Here is a 19,135-nt window from a genome sequence, read left to right on the forward strand (position 1 = left end):
GTGAAAATATCTACTTAGTAGCTTATTGCATTAAATTATTTAGCTTCTTGCTTCAGCTTAGCTTGACTTTAAGCGACTGTGTCTATAAAGGAAAAGTACTAGCGTCGTAGTTAACCGTGGCACGAGGGCTTCACTCCCGCTCCGGCTGCGAACACACTCCGGGCCTGGTTTTCCACCAGTCCGCTCCACTGGCTCCGCGCCGGGGGAGGCAGGTAACTATCCTCCCGCTGATCTGGCTCCCAGTCCAGTCGCTACAGGTGGTAGTGCTGTCCGGGTTTTGATCGGTACTTCCCTACTTTTCCTTGCGTGTGTGTGTTTTTTTTTCCCTCGTCGCTCTCCAGCCTGAGCCGCCTGCTTGAATTTGAATAGGCTCTGAGGGGCAACGTCTCCAGTGTACAGCGGCACAAAGTCCCAAAATATGGCGGGACCGGAGGCTTCTGCTGGCCGGCGCACGTCCCGAGCTGCGGGCGGGCGGCGCGTCTTGGGTCGCTTTTAACGCCGCGAGAAACTTGCGCGAACATTTTATTTTTCGGCCCTGCTGGAGTTATTGGTATGAAATAAAAAAACAAAAATGCCCTTTCACCAGAGGACCGTTGAGCCGCGGCACGCGAGTAGGTTGTCGCCGCGGGACGGCTGGTTCCCGAGAGAGGACCCCGCGAGGCGCAGGCTGCGGAAGCCGGTGCTGTTCTCGTCCCTGGATGAGGTCGGCTGTCACACGTTGACCAGCATCATCCACCAACTTTCCGACCTCTCCCGACACGCCAGCGACATCTTCCTGGGCATCGAGGTGGAGGCAGGCATGGTGTTCAGGAGGTCCTGCAGGATCCAGGGGCGGCTGCAGAATCTCCAGGATCAAGTGGGCCGCTTGGATCCCAAGAAAATCCACATCCGTAAGTTTGCGCGTCCTATAGTTACGATGTCTATAGACGTGAATAATTTCAATAATTTCACAAATTAAGACACAAATAGGAGGTTATGTCTCTAAACATGTGAGAAATGTTTTAACACCTACAGCAGTAAAATCAAATGGATCAGTACAGTACAATGAGAACACACACATTATATAAGAAATATACAATAAGTACACAAATACTGCACTATGACCCCAGTCTAGTATAAAGTAAAGCAGTATTCATTTTCTTTAATTTAAAGACTGGTTATATATGTTATTTTTGTCATTCTGTTAGGCCTGTGGTGTGGTGTCATAATAACATAGTCGTGCTCAGGTACATGATGACAGTCACACTGTGTCCCAGTCAAAGAGGCAGGGAGGAGTAACTGGTGTCTGTGGCCACATGGCTGTATTTGTCTTGCTTCAGACGTAGTTATTAGGGGTGCTGAGGGCTGTCACACGTGATGGATTTCCTCTCAGCACGTTGACCATCTGTGCTCAGGCCATCAGAACATTGAATCACACAAACATCTAAGTCTGACACCTCTTTTTCCTGTTGTAGCCATGTAAGTGTAGTTGGTCGGTGCAAAGATGAATGGAAAATCTATGTTATTTGCTGCCCATGTTTGTTGTGTGATTTGTTTTGCGTGCCCACATAGAAGCCTATTCTCAGTCTCACTCACAGAGATTATATATTAACTCAGACTTGGACAGTGGTGACTGTTCCAGCTTTGTGCAGATAGTATAGATAGGCCTGTTGTTGTCTACTGGCCAATAATAGGGTTTATAAGTATTTCTATAATTTACCACGGTGTTCTATTCAATAATTTATGCTGTAATGTTTGTCAACAGTGTGGTTATGAGATTATATCTTTCTATTTTTTCCATGCACAGGTTCTTTGTTGGCCTAATTTGCCTTTACAAATATGTTGCAAAGTAGGATTCACACGGCAAGCCCAGATTCCAGCAGCCATCAGTGAATGAGGATGATTTAAGTTGTGACTCACGGGTCTTTTGTGTTGTTTTGCTGTCCTTCTTTTCTATCTGTTCACCCTGTGTCAGATCGTGACTCACTTCATGTACATGCAGGGTACATTGATCTGCTAAGGTGAGCAGACAGTTCCCAGACATGAATGAATATGATGTATGACGTGCCTTAGACTGAACACACTTACCGTGATACTTCATCAACCTACTGTGTGTCTGGAGGGTGCTGCTACATGACAGCTACCACACATTTAACAAATCCCCTGTTATCCCATGGCATCACTTGACATAATGCTCTCAATGATAAACTCCTGGGTGAGGTTGTGCGTTCCTGCTTCTAAAAATTTCTCTCGTTCAACTCTTTTAAAAGTCAAAGCTATCAGCTGAAGGCAAGGTGTGACAGAGCAGACAGGAATGTGCCGTGTTGCATAGGGATCTTCTGTTGCCAGCTCCCACATATCCTCAAGGCCAATACCGGGTGCATTGCCTCTAGAATCATTAATACACACACACACACACACACACACACACACACACACACACACACACACACACACACACACACACACACACACACACCTGTCTGAAAAAATGCCTTTTGTAGCACCCTGCAGCATTGATCCAGGAAGGGAGTAGAGGATTTGAATATGTCATGTTATGGAGCAGCTGTCTGGGTTGTTTTGAATGAGTATTTGTATGGAAGTTAATGTGTAACACATGTGAATTCATGAAATGGGCATGTTTTAGTATTTTACAGCTGCCGCAGCGAGTCATTATCTACCGCTTTACAAAGTACTTATCTAAATGTTTCACAGATTCTTGTTTTGCTGTGTCTGGTGTGAGGTTCGACTGTTTCCAGTTTAGAACATGTATTATTTGCTAACAATGTATAACAAATGCATAACAGCAGTTACGCAGTTACCCAGGCCTACAATCTAGCTGTCAACCAAAAAAGAGCCATTCTAGTGTTTGTCAAAAATAGCACATATTAAATGTACTGAATTACCACTTGTTGAATACAATAACAATATCTGTAGTATTAAAAAGTATTATTAGTTTTATCATCATTATTTATTATTTTATCTTGTAAATTGTTATTTCCCTTTCCAATATAAGTTAAAAAAATCCTAGGCTTAAGGTTTGCATGTGAATGTTTAAGTGTGACTGAGCCTCCTGTCTTTGAGTACTGTGGGTCAGGATTCCTCCTCTAACTGCATCTCAGAGATGGATCGTATTACATTTGAGGGGCAGCTACAGGGGCCCCTGTATAGTGGGTCTGACATTGAAGGACCGACGTAGCAAGTGTGTGTGTCTGTAGTGTCTTAGTTTGTAATCATAAGGAGCACTTTGAACAAAGACTTGATAGGCAGGTGGGATTTCCTCTCGGTGTGTATTTTGACTGTCTCATTCCACTGTTAATCCATTTGTGGAGGCCAGGGCAAAGGTCAGAGGTCATTTTTTTTTCAACCTCAGAGGGGACATCTGACACTTAGAGTTAAGAGTTTAAGCAAAGTCTAGTTTGCATAGATTGGGTTTCTGCTAACGGCCAACAGAGACTGTGTAATGGGCTGCCACCACCACACCCAGGTGATGACCCCAGCTTTTAGATGACAGAACAGTTCATTTATACAGACAATTGTGTTTTTTAGATGGTGTAAGTGAAGTTTGAGTTAAATAAATTCATCAGCTGTAGTAGTGGTGGAAAAGAGCAGCATGGATGTTAAATCCCAAATGTTTTACCATCACAGTTTTAAATATTTGTTTGTATCAGCATTATTCAACACAAAGATGTTTATAAGACACATATGTGTTTGTCACAAAGAAGAAATTGGAAATTGTACAGTAAATTAGGCACCTAAATTGATTCAGGTCTAGGCAGCTGGTTGACTTTTGTCAGTGTGATGTTAAAACCTGAGCCTTTGCCAAATATAGCAGCGGGTTGAATTGGGAGTGTGCTATATTAATGTCGAAAGTAGGTCGAACAAGTGAAGGTTAATTGGAGTTGGGAGAATCTTGGGGCCTCCCTGATATCTTGGCGCCCACAAGCTACCTGCTGCGTTGAGGCTTTAATACTATGATGAGAAAAAACCTGTTTACAGCTGAGGTATTAATGTCCACAGCCTCTCTACCGCTTGTTGACACTTGTGTAAACTGTGAATTCCTCCCCTATCTTTGTGATATTTGTAGATGGTTTTGAGAGATAAATGTGATTAATGTGTGCTGCTTCTCAAGAACCTGTGACCACACTAGCTAGTGTGGATTCTACTATAAAGACTGCTGAGGAATGAAGAGGAAGGCTGAAAAACTAAATCTGTTCAGTATGGTCCAACATGTGTGTCTTGTCAGAAGATATAGAATAACAAAGCGTACTCATTTCTGGATAAACAAATTTCAACTTTCTGCTGTATTTAAACCATCTTTTCCTGTTTGCCACACAAACACACGCAGACATACACATCGCTGTTCATCCCACCTCAATACCCCCGGGCACTTTTCAGTCAGAAGGGCCGTGATTCCCTCCATTCATTGATGGAGGCATTCATTACGCAGCCAGAATCCACAAGTCAGTTCCCACCGGCCTGGTTCCAGCAAACAGAGCCTGGCCTGGTTCTGAAGGTCAACCTGGTCCTATGGAAGACAAAAGGGAGAGAAAGGGACAAACGGGGAACGAGAGAGAGAAAAGAAGTAGGATATTGCTATGATCTGACTTGGACTGTGTCTAGGTGCACACTTGCTACTGGCCTCTCTCACGCCTTTATGCACACTGCTCAGGATTCAGATGAAACCCTGGCCGGTGCACAGGGGAGTATTAGGAAGTGGAAGAAGCAGAGATGACTGATGAATGCACGGGTTGTTCCAAAAGCTTTCATGCGTGTTTGTCCTGCACTGTACACACCAGTGGGTTTTCTTCGGTAATCTGTTGCCATGAAATATTTCATAATCATACGGCGTGAAATTTCCGGACGTCTACTCTGCTCCATCGTGCAAGTCTTTGACTTAATCAAACTGAACCTGTCAGAGATTGCTTTGCTCTGGATAGTATGAGACAGTAAAGTTGATAAGAAATTACTAAATTTAGATAGTGTGTGTATGTGTGTGTGTGTGTTTGTGAAGTCTTGGCCCGTGGAGTTAAGCCTGTGTGGCCTGATAGTGAAAATCAGACCACTCTGTGTTATGTACTAGTGCATTTAAGACCTGTCTTATTTATAGAAAGTGAAATAATCCCTTTCTGTCTGAACATATTGTTCTCTTTATGTATTTGATATAAAAAGTCTGAAATAATCATGGCTTTGCACAAACACAGTCACATATCATGGGCACTGAGAGAAGCCAGATGTAATACTTGCAGGTTGTCAGTTTGGGGTAATCCAGGGTTTAACCATCCAGCAAGAGATGAGCGAGATTTAATTTCCACTGTAGTGATCTCTGCCGGGAGGAGGATCTGGGCATGGATTGGGAAAGCACTTCATCTCTGAGAGTTTTCTTATGTCTGTCAGTCTGTTTTGAAGTTCCTGTGCATTGACAGATGCAGACACAAGCTGTAATGCATGCATACGTTTTATGGAGACATATTGTTTCTACAGAGATGACAGGCAGCAGCTGTCAATATCGACTGAGCTGTGCACAAAATGCATTTACTGGGATTTTATAGCCTTGTTTCTTTTGTATATTTTAGAATTATGCATTTGTGGTGCAGTTGAAGAATTCAAGTTGAGGTCAAAGCCCAGATTTTACACAACCATTGTTTTGGAGGAGGCACAAAAGGCCAGATGTTCAGGTCTCAGTGTATTTCCACTGGAGTGCCAAAAAATGCTGAATTTAGGCAAAATGTGCTGTGAACACACAGCCTGTGTTAAGTGTTGGGAAAGATTTGTTGCTCAACGGACAAACTGGATTGAGAGAGGCTCGTACACGCCGTGCGGCCAAATGCTTTCACATCCTGTGCTAAGTATGTGTGTGTGTGTGTGTGTGTGTGTGTGTGTGTGTGTGTGTGTGTGTGTGAGCACAGCTGTGACATGATGCTTCAGCATATTCCATTGTTGGTCACTCTCCCTTTTTTGCCTCAGCTCTCCCTCCCTCTTTCCTCTGGTTTTATGGCTCTTCCTCGTACTCCATGTTCTATATCTCTCTTCCTTTCGCTGTTCCTGTTGTTTCATATGGCTTCCAGACCTTTGCTCTGTCATCTCACTTCATCCTCTGCACTTTGATGTCATCCCCCTTGCCACAACAAAGACGTGATCCCTGCCCATCCCTCATCTTTCTCTGGCTTTTTGTCTCTCTTCTAATCTTTTTCCTCCCTTTTATACATTTTTATTATGTCTATGTTAGTTCAACTCCCTCTGTCCATGCTTTTGCTGGCTGCTAGTGTAGTAGTCATACAGTACATGATTAAAACTGTCTTTTTGCATTATTTGAACTCAGCATATGCTGGTCCAAATGAAACTTTCTCTGCAGGCGTTTTTGCCACGTATCCGTGTTGAGATTAGTTAACTGACCGTGTAAGGGATTCAGAAAGAGCTTAAATGTGATTTTGCATGTACCAGTGCAGCAAAGCTTTGTTTGCTTGTGCTAAGATAAGATAACATCGGTACTTATATGTTAAAGGTAGCCTTTGGCGCATACAGTGGTTACCCATTAAGCCTCAGTGGTACAGTATACAATGCATTTTCTCTGCTTCTCTGGGCCAACATGTTGATAGTTAAAGTATTTAACATGAATTAAATTTAGTAGATGTTGGTGCTATGTCCTTTTGTAGCATCAGGATAGTTCACACGTGACAGATGTCAAGAAAATCCAGTATAATTACACAGTAGCCTCTAATGATTGTAGCAAAATATAGGATTTACTACATCCTATTGAGTACTATGGTTTAGTAGTGATGTGTACAGTAGGACATGCACGCAGACATCCATACAGTATGTAATGATACATTGCAGCAGGTGGGAGCTCATCTTACAGGAAGATTAAGTCTATTGTTATCCAGCAGCTATACTTTACTACATTCAAGGCTCAGAAACACACTGTACACATTTACTTAGAGGTACAAGCACACAGCGTCCCACTCCATGATGGTCTCAGGAAAAGTAAATACAGATTTTCTGCCACATCTGTCACTTAACTAGTGCGCACTAGTTAAACAGAGAAACACGCTCGTCAGCATTAAATCAGTGTGTTTACATTTAGCAGCTGCCCTCACACTCTAAAAAATGATCAGCGTATCTCAAAACAGGTTCCGCGGCTTCTTCTGAACTTGTGTAGAAGCAACAGTTGAATTTTGGGTCGCCAACGTTTCAAAACTAGTTGCAGGAAGATGAGACGTTAGGGTGGAGCTTCAGCTATATTTGGAAGCAGACCTTTCCTTAGGAACAGCTGTCTGTCAGCTCTTTTCTGGCACGTTTTTATTCTCGTGAAACCGTGACGACATTCGACAGACTTCCTCAGCTGAATAAACAGGCTCAAGGCAAGAAGACGTAATGTTTAATGTTGCAGTGACAATGACAATGATGTAAGACTTGTTGATTTTGTTGTGGACTGCAGCTCAGCACCTTTCTCGGTTGATGCTGCGTTTAGTTGATTTGGTTGTAATCTTACCATCTCAGCAGGAGACATTTTTAAACCTTTGTGATGCTTGGCAGCAGGATAGGTAGTAGGTTAACCATCATACATTACGTTCCACGCAGGTAAAACACAAACCTCACTCCTACACTACGCGTGTATGCTGACAGTACACAGCTTGTGGCTTTGGTTGCTTTAGCTTTGTCAGTGTTGAACAGGGACACAGGTCTCATCTACTCTAACAGTTAACCGGCTGCATGTACAGTAGCATAAATGACAAAAAGGCAAATAAATGTTATCTCTTCAATGGCATCCAAAGTGAGTAAAGCTTCTGACTATATATGCAAAATAGAACACACAAATAGAACAGGGCTGAATTCATTTACTACTGTGCTTTTCTTTCTATTAATTACTCTGAACAAATAGGCCACAATGAAATGAAATGCTTGTGTCTCTACTTGAGTTGCCTGAAGCATCATCTTGGCTCATCATCTGTCTTCCTCGTTCACCCATAACACTGAGCAGCGTGTGTGTGTCTGTCTGTCTTTGTGTGTGTGTCTCAGTGTAATATGACGTACTCTGCACCAGAATCCCTGTTGACTACTCAGTCTTCTGTAGCCGTCTGCTGCATCTACAGAGACCTCATTGTGCTTGGACGATCTTTTCCTTAGTGTGTATCTGCTCCCTCAAAGCTTTCATCCATCAGCATGTTCCCTCTCCCTCACCCGCTTCTTGTTTCTATGTGCCGCACATCTACAACCTTGTGAATCCCTTTAAAATCCGCTCCTAAACCTCCTCCGTTGACCTTCCTCCACGTCCCTCGTGCACTCTGCCCTCTGAGCAGCAGGTCGAGAGCAGGAGACCGTTGAGAAAAATCCAAACCACCTGTTGTCGCCTCAGCACCAAGCTGAAAATGAGTGTACAAAACACTATAATGACAAGGCTGGTTGTAACTTGTCCACACTTTCATTCACATTTCTGTATCAATAATTATAGTAATTTGTGTTATGAAAACAGTAGTTTAATTTAAAGTGATTTATATAAAATATTATATGCATTTTTTAAAAAACCTTTAGTAGGTTGTACTTTCCTACAACACACAACTTGACCCATTTCCATATTGTTTTTTTTCCAATTGACTGTTCTGTTTATTATTGGTTTCACTGTTGTAGGGTCCTGTGTGAATACCTGTACATCCATATGCTCATGTTTTCTATTTTACCCTGGTGTGCTTTGCCCGTGTGTGTGTGTGCGTGTGTGTTTGTGGAGCTCATGTGGAGAGGCCCTCCCATGCCACACAGTGAGAGGGGATTTTTGGAGTCAGTGATGAGGATTATGAGGAATATTATATCATACGGCTAGAGAATAGTTAATCTCCTTTAATTCCAACTGGAGTCTGCACGCCCATTCTTGTTACTGGCTAGCAAAGGAGCAAATCTGAACAGTGCATGATGGGAAACAACCTGTATGTGTTAATCTGTGTCTATGTTTTTTATGTTTGGACCTAATGCAGGGTAGAGGGAATATAAATATGGACATAGTAATAGTATTTACACGATCTTTGCTTGTTACTTGAATATTAATACTGTATCTGGTTTTATTGGGAGTGTTTTTAAGGGAAATGTTGTGAGAGCTGCTGCTGACTCCTGACCACATTTAGCTGCTGCTGTTCTTGGCCTGAGTTTTCTTTTGTCCCGGGAGAGGTTGAGGTTTGTGCTGGTCTGCAGATTCAGATGGTCTTACATTATAAATATAAACCTACAGTACCAAAAATATTTGCAAACGAAATTTAATTCTTTGGCGCAGCAAGTGTTTCAGTATTGATGATGTTGTGAGCATTAACAAATAAAACCTGCATGTCCTGCTAGCTTGTGTGCTGCCATATTGACTCAGCTGTGTTTCCGACGTTCTCTCTTCGTGTGTGGAAAGAGGGAGACTGTGTGTGTGTGTTGGGTGAGGCTGGCTAGTAACATTACAGCTGTTTGATTAGGTTTATTTCTTAGCCCCTGGGGTTTCATCAGAGGATTTAATTGATGTATGGTCTGCAACGCACTAAAATTAATGTAATGTCGTTAATCCATGTATCGTTGATCATGTATCATGTTTGATATGTTTGATTCTACCCCAATATAGAATGCTCTGTCAGTTTCTCCCACTTCCACAGTTGTTATTTAAGGCTGGAACATGTTAAAGGTTTGTTCCTTGCTGTTGGATATGAACAGTATGTACAGTGATACTAGTGTCAGGTAACTTTTATCATTGTGCACATGTCAGTGGTGTAATCAGGGCACAAGGTGTTTTAGGGCAGTTTCACCTCTGTTTGTTAAGGATTTGGTTTCTACCTCAGAGCGATGTGCATTTTGTCTCTGTTTTGTGTGCTTCAGTTTCCATTGTAACTGTACAGAGGTGAGGAGCTTAGGGTGTAATTTTATTTGAGCTCTTCACTAGTTTGAGTCAGAGTAGTCTTCCCTTATGGCCCTTTAATTTGATCCTTTTACTCCTTTGTTTGATCCATTATCCTCTATTAGGCCCACAGTAGCTAACAAGATACCGCCACATAAAAGGACCCACCTCCCCATTCAATTAAGCCCCTTCAGCCTCCTCATTATGCCCCCATGTCTGTAGAATGGAGCTAAATTCACTCGCCAGCTGCATTTCTTTCTCTGAGGGCCCCCCCTCCCTGCCCCCAGCCTCCCAGGACTGCTGGAAAACTTGGTCTAGAGGCCCAAAGGTCCTGAAGAGGATGAGGTAGTGAACCAGGTTAATAAGCTGGGTAAAGGCTCTTGGCCTTGGGGAAGCACAGGTCCTCTGGGCCCCAGAGGCTCTAGAGATCTAGAGATGAGACTGAGGGTCTTTGTTGTGGGAAGACAGATGCAGCGATGTGTAGTCTGGATAGAAATGTCAGATCCCCTAGGGCTGAGGGGAAAAGAGAAACCCATCAATCTTTCTCTTTTATCAATCATTTATGAATACACTCAGTCATTCTACTGTTGCTTTCTCTCGCCACACATATTGGCATTTTGTCTTTAGTATTATCTCCTCTCTACAGTCCGTGCTGTTCTATTTGCCTCTTTAGTTGTTTCTCATGTGAAGACTGAAACATCACAGTTTGCAAAGGATTCAGATAGCAGGTTTGCCACTTCTTATGTTCTTCATACAATATACAACCTTTCATTTAGTTTTTTTGCTAGTTGCTGTAATGTTTTGCTTTTTGCATTTTGCTCCCTTTCATTGCCAGACTGTGGTGTTTAGCTCATTACATGTCCCCTGCCCCTTACTTCTACTGTCCTCATCCTCTTATTATTATTCTGTCTGTATCTCACTTTGTGTGTGTGTTTTCTTTTTCTCTGTGTCCCGTTAAGGCTGAAAAGTCATGCAGGGCCGTTCACAACCAAGAGCGTAAAATAGAGGCTAATTCTCTCTGGCACAAAGGCAATACCTTAAAATCGGATGCACAGACTGTTTCTTGGCCCTTTTTGAGTGCTTGCAGCAAGCTGACCTAATCTCTAACAGTCACAACTTAGTGGCTCAATAGAAAAAATAGGGAGGGAGCGGAAATGAAAAGGATAAGTGAGAGAAGCTGAGAATAAAGAAAAGGCACTGAAGAGAATTCAGAATAAAAGAACAGGGTGAAAGGGAGCTAAGGAAATAAAAAGGAGTTTAATTCCATGTGTGGGTGGGTAAATTCATCATTCACTGAGGAAACATGAGGGGGATGATATAAATAAAACCAAAGCAGGTGCAAAGCAAATAATAGAATAAAGCATAAAATAAAACCACACCTGCTGTACTTTTTGCAGTGATTAATTGAAGAAGAAGAGGAAGGGTGCCTTGATACAGTGCTTGGAACCTCGCTAATAGTAAAACTTCCCACAGTCTGGAAATGTGGTTGGTAACGAATACAAGGAAAGACTTGATGAGGGCTCAAGAGAGGAGAATGAAGGGCAAGAGGGTTGAAGGCAGACGGTAGCTGATGGTAAACATCCTTTAACAGCGTAACTGAGTGTCCTAATTGGGCAGGGAGACTCCTCAGGAAGACGTCAGTCTGCATGACTTCTTAAGTCTGGGGGCATTAGGTCGAAGGGAGCCCCCTTCACCAGCGAAGCCGTCTAAACACACTGCACAGACGCACACACACCCTCTTGTCTCTCCACCATATGGGAGCCCAGCCCAGTAGGCCTTTCATGTGGTTGTTATGGACTGGGGAAGGGCTGGGAAGAGAGGCAATTACAGGAGCAGGGGAGGTGACACACGTGGTCTAAGCAGTTCTCACTTACCACTCCTCCTCGCCTCATCCCTTTTGTTTCTGCTCGAGGCGTGCACAATGTAGGGTTCATACTTTGTTGGCTGGGATTTGAAGCTGCACATTGGTTTGCGGTTTGGGTTCAACCCCAATAGTTTGGGTGGAGCACTTTGCGTGTAGTTGACTAAGTTTTCCCACATGTGCAGTTAAGCAATTAAAGATTGCACCCCGATACTCTCTGAAAGACTTAACATGGATGTTATACGGGGTTCGACAGACAGGCTCTTGCTGCTTATATAACTAGAAATGCATGCGTAAACGATCTCAAGCTGTATATTGCATCGAGTCCAAGTTTACATGTTCAGCCTTTCTTCTTCTTTGGCTTTAATCTCTCCTCCCCATCACCCAGTCTCACACAGAAGCCCATTGTATGAGCTCACGTCTACCAGCCACTCATAGTGTGGCGCAGACGGCTTGAAGCGCAGCAGCACCCCGAGAAATCTACACACACACACACACACACACACACACACACACACACACACACACACACACACACACACACACACACACACACACACACACACACACACAAAAATCTATGCACACCGGTTCGCTCCCTGTGGCTGGGTTTTCCTTGTGGGTCACTGGGACACTGTAAATGGAATCGGGTCATGTTTCAGTACATCCGAGTATCACGTACAAAAGCGTCTGTGTATACTTTAGTATCACTGAAGCTTTCCAAACTTTGGTTTTCCCTTTTCACCCATAAAGACGCATGCACAGTATATTGGGATATTAGTATCACATATGGTTTCAGTCCAAGGGTAATGTTCCTTCCCTCAGGTGTGTGTATATTTTTTCTGTATCGTGTGTCTCCCTCAAACAGATGTGTTTGAGCTTTCATTTTTTCCTTCTTTCTTTTTTTCTACAGTTTATCCTGATCCTGAATCCTGATTATTAAAATAAAAAGCCAGGCATGTTAATAAACAATAAAGTTTTTAATTAACATTTATAATCTGCGTAATTATTTTACTGCACGTTCAGCATGCTGTGTCAACAATGCACTGGCACTGTGTGGAGCTGATTATTAGTAATAAATCACAGTGGAGCCAGGCAGTGTTTTACATTAGTTTCCTGGGATTAATAGCAGATAGTTTAGTGTTCAATAAGTTCAGTTTCTCATAAACGGAGATGACAGGACAAATGAATTAAATAGAATTACGAGGTTCTTTATCAACTGCGTCATTGTTGTTACAGTATTAGTAGATTATTGGTGGAGCTCTGTGCTGGACAATAGTCTGACTGGATTATGGCTCATTCATCGCTGCTGAATGCCATGACTCCGTATGTGAGTGGAGGAGAGTCCTGCTACTGTGGCCTGGTGACTTTTACTGGTTTAACTCTCACTGCAGCCCCCTGAAACCAGTGCACACGCTGCGGATTGTTGGTGCAGGAGTAAAGTATGAGACAAATTGCTGCTTGTTCTTTTGGAAAGTCTGCCATTTTTCCGTTTTTTTTTCTCTTCCTTTGTTTGAAAGTGACCTAAATGTTTTGCTCAATCAAACGCCTTGATTGCTTAATTTTATGGTCTAACTAGAGCCAGACAGCAAGGCTTGCTCTGTGTTTGTACACGTGTGCATGATTCTCACTGTGTAGTCCTCTGTGGCCTGCATCCCTAATAGTGCTGATTTGCATTTGATTGAAGGCCTTCCTCTGGCTGATAATAAGTGTGAATTTGGCATCAAATCCTGCAGAGTGTGAGAAAGGGTCTGGTCAAACACAAACGCACACGCCCAATCTGAGAAGCACACATTGCACTTCAGTCAAACCCTTTCTATCACAAGCAGTGCAGATTGGATTCACTCTTAATGTTCTGTGTTTGTGCGTGCTGGCATGTTTGCTTTTACTTATTCAGAACCAAAACACGCGTGCTCTTTTAGATGACCAATCCAGCATTTGTGAAGGTCTCCAGGTTTCAGTGTTGTTTTACAACACTTTACAGTTTCGCCTTTTTTGTGTCCAGTGATCATATTCATAATTCTCTTTTGCAGTGTTTGTGGAGTGAATTCTAGGTTGGGCAGGCTAAAGGGACATGGGCAGCGAGGAGAGGAAAGTGGAGAGGAAATGCACGAAGAATGAAAGGGAGGAAATCCTCACTTTGTGGAAATAACACGTGTGTTTGTGTTTTGCACTTCAGTTGCAGATTTGCTTTTTATTTAGGTTGTTGATATGTACACTTTAAAAGAGGATGGTGGTTAATTCATGAATTGTAAGTGGCGAAAAAGAATAATAATGTGATAAACCAAGACTTGAGCCACGAATAAATGAACTGCAGGACACTGAGAACAATAAAATCAAGACTCTCTACCCATTGTCAGACAAGCATTTCCCAGCATCCTGTAGGAGATAGCGATGTCAACTCTATCCTGTTCCATTTCCTGTTCCTGTCACCATGTTCCTTGCACCCTAGACCTTTGAAACCCCAGAGGAACATCGCTCCTACAGCCTTCTGATCCAGTCACTTTAGATTGTTCCCTCACATTTTTGTCTTGTCCATGGTAGCGTCACCAGCCTCAGGATGTGACATGTTTCTTGCTGCCATTTCCTGCTGGATTGGAAAAGCAGAGCAGTAATGATGAATGGACCTGCGGAAAAGACACCGTCAAAGGGTTTCCGCATGCTTTGCAAGTTATGATTAAGGAAAACAACGTAAGTGCCAGTACTGAGAACTGTACACACACATAATTATCATATGCTTTAATCATAGGTCAGGGATGATTTTGCTTTAGAGACACTAACGTCACGTTATGTGCAAAAACACATACAATCTGGTGGCAAGAGGCAGCCATAGTTTAGTCTTACTGATCAAAGCTCCTTTAGGATGTTTGTTGTTGCTTAGTGAGTTTTAGCTGTTTGGTGTTTGTGAATCCCCTCCATTATCACATTAGACAGAGACAATGCTTTGACTGAGCTTTGAGAGAAGAAACATTAGTTGAGAGAAGACTTGAAAGAAAACTAGGATGGACTGGAGGGGTGGAGAGAAAGTTCTAAAGCAATTAAAAATGTGCATGTGGAGCTCAAGATACTGTGTTGGCAACTGTTTAAGAAACTGAGAGCCATGGTCTTTTTTTACTAAAATAAGGAGCTTAGTCCTTATTCCATGTATTCATGCACCGATGACCCCTACCTTTAAGGTCCTGATGACCTATTAAGAGGAGAGTACGGGCCATCCTGTCGGCGTGGCAACAGCAGCCTTTGGCAGATAGCGACCGCATCACCATAGCAACCTCAGGGTTGGGGGGTCACTGGTTGGGGGCCCTTTGAATGCACCCTTTCCTAGGCACCCCCACCCTCTCTTTCTTTGTGACAGGCTTTTGATTGGCCAACGCGTGTGAGCGCTCTCCACACGTGCACTGAGGCGGTACAGAGGTTGATGAATGTGATAAGGGTCAGTATGCTTCAGTACGCGTTAAACTGACACAATGTTTATACTCTGGTAACATCATGCCAGTGAACGTGATGAGAATTTGGACCCGGAAGCAACGGAGGAACCCCTACTCAGGTAGGAGAGTTTGTACACACGTGTGCCACTCATTATTAGTGCACACACTCTGCAGCCTAATATTCATAATTGTCATATGTTCAGCCATTGCAAGAAGATAGTGTGAAGTCAACAGTGAGAGAGCTGCGGGTGAGCAAGAAGCTAAAATAGGAAAGTGTGAATGGTGCGAATTGGAGGAGGAGAGAGAGATGTATATAAAAGTGGAGGCATTGAGTGAAGCTGTGGCTTTGTTCAGGCTGTTGGTTTGTGAGATGGGACCTGGCTGAGGATGGGTTGAAGCAGAGAGACACAGGTGTGGTGTCCTTTTCCTCTTTCATATTTGTATCATTAGGTACCATTATTGCATTATCGTTACATTGTTTAGGGCGGGTCATGGGATTTATTTGTAAAAACAAGATTGATTGTATTTAATTTAACATTTATTGTTGATTGTATTTAAATTATGACATTTCTGTCATAATTTTCTCTTTCTGCTTTATGATTGTTTAACACCTCACATGCCTTTTCGTTTGTTATAGTTTGATCTCACGTTGCCTTTATGTCCATCATCTCTTGTGTGAAGCCATATCATCTCCCGCTGCTCCTTCCTGTCACCCCTCAGACTGCTTGTGTGTCACTGCCCACGCAGTAGCTGTACAGCAATGGCCTTGCTGAGGCTGAGTCATGAACTGAACTTGTGAACGCAGGGTTACATCTCAAACAGATGGACCGTGTTCTTATCCTCTAGCAGTCTCACTTGATCGGACTTGATACGATGAATCAGCCCTCATCAGCTTGGATGTCGTGTCTCCACTGCCAGAGACATATCTTGCATCTTACTGCCAGTAAATCCGCATTTCCTCTTTCTCCAGAGACATGAATCACAGGATATTTAAGAACTTGACAGTTGGGTCACTACTTTGCTTTAAAGTGTGTAGACATCCAACAGTAAGCTTCCATCATTCCATCTTCATGTTTACTCATTTATTCCAGCTTCAAGAAACATGTCGTAACAAGGTGTTCAGTTAATAATATACTACAGCCTGCAAACAAAACTTGCCTGAGGCATTTTTTGCTTATTATGACCTTTTGAAGGATTTTACTTTGATATGCAGCATAAGATCGAGAGAAGAGATTTTAAGTGTACTTTCCCTTCTGAAATTAAAAAATAAAATAGCTTTAAGGTGTATTAAAAAAGGCGTGTCAACCAAACGATCCTGTGTTAGCTGCAGGATGTTTAGACAGATAACGTCCCCACAGTGAAATGAGCCACAGGTGGAAATACTTGGCAGGAAAAACCACCATTTGCATGACTCACTATTGCATCACCTTAGAAATGCACCAATGCAGCTCCGGTTCACGATGCCCGTACCTGTCACACATGAATGCTCTCTGTTCCCACAATCAACCTCCGTCTCCCAGTTCACAGCCTGATCCTGGGCACCAGTAGCACCACGGACTGCTAACGCTGAGCGCATACCTGCTGCTGTCAGGTTTGAACTAACGTCGCTGTTCTCTTCTCTCCACATGGCTCTGGATGTCACCTCCACCTGACTCTTACCCGACCTCCTCGTGACCCTGTGTGCACCACTCAACAGGTAAGTGCTTTCATTTGATACACCACAGCTTCCACACAGCACGCTTTCTCCAGATGTTATAACATCAGCCACTTTTTCATCACTGCTCCCTTCTGTATAAAGCGATGTAGAGTTTAAACTCTAGTGGTACTTTCATAGCGGTCGTTAAAGACGCAATCACATTCGTTTTACCTGGAGGTTTGTGGGGATCCGTGTGTCGTGTATGGAGTCGGTGAGTCTGTCGGTGTGTGTCTGTTGAAACCAGTCATTCTCAGGAAGTGGAAATGGCCCAAGGGTTGCCCTCCGTGAGCTGGGAACAGTGGAATACTGCCATGCGTATGTGTGCGTGTTCCAGAGAGATCATTAACCTCCGTGTTTTGTCAGTGTGATTCCATACTGAGCCCACAGGCGCCGTTCTGTTTTTCCTCTGTATAATTCTCACACACACTCTGAGCGACTTCGCTAACCATCCACAATGACTCCCGCTCCTTCAGCTTAGCCATAAATTTCTCACTGTATTGCAGTGACCTGCTCTCACACCCCTTTGACCCGCAGCCCTTGTGTTCACACTGGTCTGCTTTCTGTCCTGCCACCAGCCCGTATCCACAGCTCACTGGTCCAACCAGTTCCACTGGCCACTTAGATTTCAAGGTGTTATTTTATCAGGAAAGACCTTTTTAAATAACCTTTATATTAGAGACAGTAATGATTTAGTGTGAGTGTTTCCTGTGAAGGCGGAAATATTTTGGACTCTACAGTCTCTGCTGGGCTTGGCTGCTTCTGAAATGAGGTGTGTGTTTTTGTGTATGTGTATTGTATTGCTGTGGACCCCATAGTGACTTGTGTATCCCTAGTGGTTATTAACTTTCCAAACCTCAACTCATCAAACAAGACTTGCAGCAAGTAGTAGATGAACTCTTTGTTCTCTCTTCTTCCTTTCATCGCTTGTGTTACTGTAAAGGAACTCAGTTGTTTTGGATTTGAATTACAGCATCTCAACAAAAATTTTTTTCTCTATCACTATATGTATTTATGATGAAATAATAAAGAATGAAAAAAACATTCCCAGCAAATCTGTTTTATCTATCCTTTGTAGTTGTGGTTGGATATTGCAACATAAAAATCCCACAACTGTCATTGGATTTTGTTTTAGGGATTTTGTAAGACTACTTTATCTTCCTGTAATCGACATAGTGCTGGAAAATGTTGCATTTAACCTGAACCTTCTCTGTTGTTGCTTACTGAGCCAGTATGGACTAAAAATGTTAATAATTCATATAATTATTAGTCACTGAAGCAAATCTTGTTGTGAATCTTCTTTGTTTGCGTGTGTGTGGTGTTTTATTGTGATTGTGTGCGTGACTCTGTGGTCTTAACAAGTGGGAGGTGGAGAGATGGCCCCTAGAATCACCGTCCAAGGCCTCTGATAGAAGAAAACTTTATTTAGGATTTAGATTGTGATTAGATTTAGATTTGTATGCTGTTTTTTTTTCATGTATTGGCAAAAGACAATTTAATTTCTCCCGCCTACATCCTCTCTTCTCCAGATTCTTGTTGGCAGGCACCAATGTGTCACATGTAACCAGACGGGCTTTTCCTGGCATTAGGAATCCTACAGCAGAACATGAAGGCAGTAGATTTGTCAGAAGGTGCTGTTGTGCATTTGTAAATCATTTGCAATGCAGTTTATACTGTAGATCTTTCATTAGCACTGCAGTGCATCACAGGCAGCGTAAGAGCAAGTTTTAATGGAACTTAATGAACACGTTACCATGCACCTCAGAAACATAAGCCCTTTCAAACGCAGTTGGACGCCCTAAAGCAGCATAAGGAACTAGTGGAACTTGAGACACAATGAAAAACATACACAATACCTGTCTTGGATGGGGCTCTATGTTTCATTCTTTTTAAGAAACTGTCTCAGAGTGTGGGCAGTGAGTTGAGCAGAGTGGATTTGTAGCTTATGGCTGGTAGGTCTTTGTTGTCTGCTGGCAGGAGGTGGTCACCTGACTGGGTTTAAAGTGGGCACAAGCCACCTCACATTCTGGTGCATAGACAGACACATGCAAATACACAGATATGAATGCTCACCCTGGCTGTCAGACCCCTCTATGCTGTCATAGACCCGTGAGCGGACACAGACTCGCGTGCATGATGATGGAAAGTCCCTACAGTCAGTACCCTAAGGCTCCTCGTGGTTTGCACCGTGGGTGGGAGACCAGGACCAGCGGCCGTTGGCCTTAAATCTGAGGTGGCCTGAGCGTTTGTTTTCCACCCCCCTAGTTCTTGAGACACAATGACTGGCTGTGTTTGAGAAAAGTAAGCCGGCGTGATAA

General features: G+C 43.0%; 1 protein-coding gene across 9 annotated transcripts in view; it reads left to right on the plus strand.

The window, feature by feature from the left end:
* Positions 1–19,135, plus strand: part of nhsl1b (NHS-like 1b) — a 68,655-nt gene that overhangs the window by 884 nt on the left and 48,636 nt on the right. For 4 of the 9 annotated variants that reach the window (XM_029140995.3, XM_029141005.3, XM_029140999.3 and 1 more), the window contains exon 1: positions 181–890. In XM_029140995.3, the coding sequence (XP_028996828.1) occupies positions 572–890 (319 nt within the window). In that variant the 5' untranslated portion in view covers positions 181–571. Of the gene's footprint in view, positions 1–180; positions 891–16,415; positions 16,821–19,135 lie in introns of those variants that run through there. The other 5 variants (XM_055506510.1, XM_055506509.1, XM_055506511.1 and 2 more) reach the window with 4 other exon arrangements.

This window comes from Betta splendens, chromosome 24 (genome assembly GCF_900634795.4).
Source record: "Betta splendens chromosome 24, fBetSpl5.4, whole genome shotgun sequence".
Classification (NCBI taxonomy): Eukaryota; Metazoa; Chordata; class Actinopteri; order Anabantiformes; family Osphronemidae; genus Betta; species Betta splendens.